At 64.4% G+C, this 5,974-nt stretch overlaps 1 protein-coding gene across 1 annotated transcript in view; it reads right to left on the reverse strand.

The window, feature by feature from the left end:
- Positions 1-348: 348 nt before the first annotated feature.
- LOC104547781 (collagen alpha-1(VII) chain-like) overlaps positions 349-5,974 on the reverse strand; it is a gene marked incomplete at both ends in the record, with an annotated part of 12,662 nt that continues 7,036 nt past the window's right edge. Inside the window, 23 exon segments of the mRNA XM_010193601.1 lie at positions 349-408; positions 1,023-1,058; positions 1,180-1,224; positions 1,345-1,380; positions 1,594-1,638; positions 1,757-1,792; positions 1,930-1,989; positions 2,115-2,177; positions 2,282-2,335; positions 2,473-2,499; positions 2,823-2,936; positions 3,028-3,096; positions 3,330-3,383; positions 3,457-3,492; positions 3,774-3,845; positions 4,177-4,269; positions 4,624-4,650; positions 4,804-4,851; positions 4,970-5,133; positions 5,204-5,347; positions 5,426-5,552; positions 5,631-5,767; positions 5,845-5,971. Coding sequence (XP_010191903.1) covers positions 349-408; positions 1,023-1,058; positions 1,180-1,224; positions 1,345-1,380; positions 1,594-1,638; positions 1,757-1,792; positions 1,930-1,989; positions 2,115-2,177; positions 2,282-2,335; positions 2,473-2,499; positions 2,823-2,936; positions 3,028-3,096; positions 3,330-3,383; positions 3,457-3,492; positions 3,774-3,845; positions 4,177-4,269; positions 4,624-4,650; positions 4,804-4,851; positions 4,970-5,133; positions 5,204-5,347; positions 5,426-5,552; positions 5,631-5,767; positions 5,845-5,971 — 1,674 coding nt within the window.

The raw sequence follows: 5,974 nt of genomic DNA on the forward strand, positions 1-5,974 counted from the left end.
GTCAGGGCAGCGCATGGGGAGTGCAGGGGCTATGGGGGTGGAGGAGGGGCTCAGCACAGCATCCTCCACTTCCTGGAGCAGCATCACAGCATGGTATGCTGGACAGCCCTTCCAGAGCCCAATGGATGGATGGACAGACAGTCAGACAGACAGAGGGGTGACGTCTCCTGCAGCAAAAGTACCTTTGGGCCACTCCTGCCCGTGAGGCCAACGATGCCCTGGTTGTTGGAGAGGGAGAGCACATGTCACCAGGCCAGGGTGGCCCCGTGCTGAGGAAGGGACCATGGCCATGAGCCCATGCCAAGAGAGGGACCAGGGCCGTGAGCCTCAGGGCACACCCAGACTCACCCGGTCGCCCTGCTCCCCTTTGGGTCCAGCCAGCCCTGGGATGCTCAAGCCAGGAGCACCCTAGACACAAAGGGATGCAGTTTGGAGCAACGGCACATGCACTGTGAGCCCACGGGGGCTGTGCAGTGTCCCCTGTGCCTCCTGTCCTCAGGCAGTACTCACACGGGCACCTTTTTCTCCCATGTCCCCCTTGGGGCCAGGAGGTCCTTCCGGTCCTGGGAAGCCTCTTTCACCCTGGAGCAGATGAAATGGCACCATCAGCCCTCCCAAACCACCCTCCTTCCCCTCACTGTAGCTGGGGACAACCAGGCCTGGGGACCAGCACGGGCATCCCCTCAGGTTGATGCCCAGCTGTGCTGTCCCCCAACCACAGCCCATGGCCGTGCCCCAGGGGGTGCCAGCGTGGGGCCAGGAGGCACGGCTGGGGCAGGGTTACCTTCTCTCCTTCAACACCGGCTACACTGGGAGCCTGAGGAAGAAGCAGAGGGGACCATGCTGGGTGCTGTCTATGGCTCCCTGTCCCGGGGCTGGGGCAGGCAGAGGTGGACCCGCCAGGCAGCATCACTTACCGGCTTGCCAGGTGATCCTGGATCGCCCTGCAGAGAGATGGGTGTCATTGCTCACCCCTTCCCCCGCACCCCCTGCCCCACCTTGGGACCCCTCTTTGTCCTCACCTTCTCCCCCCGGGGGCCAGCTGGTCCTGGAGCTCCCTGCAGTGAGAGGAGAGACCTCAGGGGGCTGGCAGTGCCTGGGGATGGACACCCAGGGCACGGCAGCTCCTTACTCCTGGGGTGCCAGGTCCACAGCACCACGGCCGCTGCTCTGACTCACCTCTCTGCCTGATGGCCCTGGGCGCCCTGGGGCTCCTGCTTCACCCTGGAGGAGGAGAGGAAGAAGAAGATGTCAGGGGCATCCTACCGCCCCATGCCAGGGCAGCTGCTCCAGGACAGGGGAGGCATCACCCCAGCATGGCCACAGTCACCCCAGCCCACCTACCTTGTCACCCTCGGGGCCTGGCATGCCACGATCACCCTGCAGAGCAAAGCAGAGAGGAGTTTCAGGGAGCTTTCCTCCCTCCACACCACACTGTCCCTGCCCCGCACACTGCCCCAGGGCCCTTTGAGGTCCCATCTGAGACCACTGGGCTCTGACAGCAATCCCTGGATACAGCCACCACCCAGCCACAGGGACATCAGACCTGCTGATGCTCCCAAATGGCACAGTCCCACTCCAGCACTGTCTCACCTTCTCGCCCATCTCTCCCAGCTTGCCTGGTACTCCACGGTCTCCCTGGCACAGGAGGAAGATGGGGTCAGGGGCAGCAGGACCCATGGGTCCACCATAGGTCCCAGCGCAGCACCCAGACCCCTTTTCTGAAGTGCATCCCTTTGGTTCCCACACCACTCACCTTCCTGCCCTGCTCCCCTGGTGGTCCCTGAGGGCCCTGCCAAGGATGGAGAAGATGTCACCTCCGGCATGGCTGAGCAAACGCCCAGGCTGACCGGAGCAGGAGCCCTCTGGGGTTCCCTCAGGGCTTGTCTCACCAGCAAGGCTGGCTCCTGACCACCTTGGGAAACTCACCCGGTCTCCTGGGTCCCCTGGGCGGCCGGGTGGCCCTGGAAAACCTTCTTTGCCATCACCCTGGAGGTTAGAAAAGGCAACAGCCATGCTCATGAGATGGGGATGCCCATGAGATGGGGAGGGGTATCCCTGCTGAAAAGCAGTGTAGGGTCCAGCCCCAGTGTGGAGCATCCCCACCATCTTACCTTCTCTCCCTTCAGGCCAGGGGCCCCAGCAGGTCCTCGGGGTCCGGGGTCCCCAGGCAGGCCCTGCAGAAGAGCACATCTCAGTCCCCGGGGACACAGCTCAGGCCTGAGGCTGCTGCAGCCACACTCCCCTCTGCTGTCCCCGTTGGCCCAGGGACCAGACTCACTGGGAGGCCGGGCTCTCCTCGAGGCGCTGTCCCATCCACAATTCCTGGGGGGCCCTGTGGAGAAAGGGATCAGCCCCTGTGTGATGGCCCTGGAGGGCTCAGTCCCTCCCAGCGCACTGGGCTGCCCTTGGGCACCCACGGGACCTCTGTCCAGGACAGCAGAGGAGCCAGGGAAACACAGAACCACTCACCCTCTCCCCTCGGTCACCCTTCTCCCCCTGCAAGGGCAAAAAAACCCCCAAGTAAGTACAGATCTGGGCTCTTCCCATGCCCCCTCAAACAGAAGGAGAACACATTGGACACAGCCCATCACCAGTGGTATCAAGGCATGTGCATGCCATGTGCCTCTCCCCACACTGCTCAGTGCCAGCACAGCTCACATGGGTGTATGTGTGCGTGGGCACAGCTGGTGAGGGGCACAGCCCCTGAGCGGGACCAGGAGGAGCGCACAGGGGAGCAGCTCAGAGCTGCTGGCTGTTCCTCCACCTGTCTGTCCACACAGCCCCCCAGCTGTCCCTGTGCAGCTCCGCTGGTGATGTACCTTCACAAACTCCCCTGCAGGTCCCGGTGGCCCCATAGGTCCAAGTGGACCTGGGGGGCCTGGATCACCAAAGGGCCCCCGTGGGCCGGGGCTCCCTGGGGGGCCGGGGCTGCCCTGGAAGACAGAGGTACTGCGTTAGATGGGGCTGTGGCACAGGCTGGGGGTGCTGGGGGAGACCCCTCATCATCACCACCCCCACACTTACCGGTATGCCCGGCTCCCCTTTCCGGCCTGGTATCCCCTGTCCTCCATCCCCAATCACTCTGGTTTCTCCCTGAATGAGGAGAGGGAAGAAATTTCAGTGTCCCCATGTGCCCTGTTGTGTTCTCAGTGCAGGATAGGGACCACAGTGCCACAAGGCCAGGAGCCCATCAGGGAGATGACCAGGGAGACCCTGGTGTCGCCAGACACCAAGTATCAGGAGGCGCTGGGGGCTGAGATGTGCCCACCAGAGTCCCCACTGCTCCCCATGGACCCCCATGGGGCAGCCCCATGCTCATCACCTACCGGCTCGCCCTTCTCCCCCTTCGGGCCAGAAAGCCCCATCGGCCCCCGTGGCCCCTGGTAAGAAAAGATGAGAGTGAAGGGGTGCAGGGGGTAGAGCAGGGCTGGGGTGCGATGGGGCCATACTCACAGGATCCCCTCGGAGGCCAGGGATGCCCTGGGCGCCCTGGAAAACAACAGCTCAGGAAAGAAATTCAGTCAGGGGAGTGGGGATGGGATGGGATGGGATGGGATGGGAGCTCCAGCCAAGGCAGGGATGAACAGTCCCTGCCCACTGTACTTGGCGTGAGACACACGCACAGGGGACAGCAGTGACCCTGCCAGCTATGGATGCCCTCTGGCACAAGGACAGGGTAGGCAGAGGCCGGCTCAGGGAGTGGGCAGGGCAGGCAGGGCGATGGGAAGAGCCCACCATGCAGCAGTATCCCAAGGGACACCCCCACTCACCGGCTGGCCGGGGGATCCGGGATTCCCAGGGCGGCCAGGGTTTCCTGGTGTCCCATCAGCTCCGGGGAATCCCTGTGGAACAGGAGCATCACACCAGCACCTAGTGTACCCCAGCACTGCCAGAGTCCCCTCCATTGCCCCAGGCAGTGCTAGTTCTGGCACTGGGAGCCCAGGACAGCCCCATGGCAGAGCCGGGTCCCAGAGTGGCTTTCCCCTGCATGCTGAGCTGGGGCGTGAGGGAGCAGCATGGGGCTGGATTTGGGCTCTCCAGGGAGATTCCCCCTCCAATCTGGGTGAGGAGGGGGAGAAGGGAGGGATGAGGGGCAGAGGGAGGCCCCACGAGGCCAGTTCACTGTGCCCAGGGACCCTGAGGTGCCTGGACAAGGGGGATGGAGGTACTCACCCTGTCCCCCTTCCTGCCTGGCCGCTCGCCGTTCTCTCCGGGCAGACCCTGTGGCCCTGGGGGTCCTGGAGGGCCAGGCAGCCCATGGCGGCCCTGCAGGGACAGCAGAGAGGACAGACTGGGTGGTGGGTGGTGGCCAAGGGATGTTCCCTGTCTGCCCCTGCAGCGAGGGCTGGACAGGTCCCTGCTGCACATCCACCTGCTGGTGGGACAAAGGGGCACAGGAACCATGTCACTAGCCCTGCCAGGGAGCTGCCCTCCATCCTCCCCCTCCTCATTAGGATATTACCGGCTCTCCAGGGGGGCCTGGTGGCCCAGTTCGTCCTTGTGGTCCCTGTGAAAACAAAGCCAGTGGTAAGCATCTCCTGTAGGCCGGCATTAGCACAGTCTGGGGGACACAGCCCCTCCAAGAGCCACTAGCTGTGGTGGAGACACCAAAGCACTCACTGCCTCGCCACGGTCTCCTTTCTCGCCCTGCAAGAGGACAGAGGGAAGGAGTTAGGGGCTGCACCTCCATGCTCAGCTCCCCACTGTGCTGCTGCCATCAGCAAGCTGGGGAGTCCCTGATCCATGCTGAGCCCCCGTGGTGCAGCACGGTATGGTACAGCACGGCGCGGGGATGCTCACCTTGGGGCACTGCACAGTGCAGGGCTTTGGCCTCGGCTCCAGCTCTGGCTGGCAAGACAAGAGAAGCCCATGTGAACCCACAGGTAAGAAAAGCCTGGGTAGGAGAAGACCCCAGCCCCACAGGGCTGCTCCCCTCTGCACCCCCCAGAGCTCCCTGACCCTTTACCCTGGTGGAGATGATGGTGCAGAGGTCGTCAGTGAGCTCTCCCTCCAGCTCTGCCAGGGCACTGCCACCACCACGATAGATGTACCGCGGGTCCTCACTGGTCACCATGCGCCGGAGCTGCTCCCGGTCCGCTCCCTCCAAGCCCACCGCCAGCACCTGGACACCTGAGCCACGAGCACCCTCAGCACCCTCAGCACTCCCTGCACACCCCGCTGGGACCCCATGCATCCTCACCCCCAGCCTTGACATCCCTGGCTGCAGCGATGGCATCATCTCCTGAGGGGCCGTCGGCCAGGACCACCAGCACCGCTGGCACGCTGGGCCGGCGCCCCGCGCCAGGGCTCAGCAGGTAGGTCCTAGCAAAGGCAATGGCTGCCCCTAGAGGGGGAGAAGGAGAAAGGGGGTGGTCAGTGGGATCCCACCAGCCACTGCCCGGCTCCCAGTGTAACCCCTCACCGATGGCGTTGCCGCTGGGCTCCTCGTAGCGCATGGTGCGGATCTGCTCCAGCACGGTGGGCAGGTCGCTGGAGCGGTTGAGGAGCAGCCAGGGCAGGCTGCGGTAGCTGTACGTGGCCAGAGCCACCTGCGAGGGCACAGGGGAGCAGTGGGTACCACTGCCTGCCCATGCCCCGAGGTTCCCACCACCATGGCAGCCCCCTACCTGGGTGCCCTCTGGGCCCAGGTGCCCCAGGGCAGACACGGTGTTGGAGAGGAGGGTGCGGACGGCATCAGCACTGGAGGAGCTGTCACGGGTGCCATGCACCAGGAAAACGATGTCACCACGGGCATCCCTGCAGACTGCAGGCAGGGAAGGGGTGAAGCCACCACCAGAGCGGAGACGTGCCCAGTCCATCCCTGTCGTGGTCCCACCATACCTGTGCGCTCGCTGATGGAGGTCTCGGCGCCCGGCACGCTCCCCAGGAGTGGGCGGAGGGTGAAGGTGTAGCGCTGGCCCAGGCGCAGCCCAGAGACCTGCTGGTAGCTGGCAGCACCAGGCAGCGTCTG

Source organism: Mesitornis unicolor, unplaced genomic scaffold, assembly GCF_000695765.1.
Source record: "Mesitornis unicolor isolate BGI_N332 unplaced genomic scaffold, ASM69576v1 scaffold34931, whole genome shotgun sequence".
Taxonomy (NCBI): Eukaryota; Metazoa; Chordata; class Aves; order Mesitornithiformes; family Mesitornithidae; genus Mesitornis; species Mesitornis unicolor.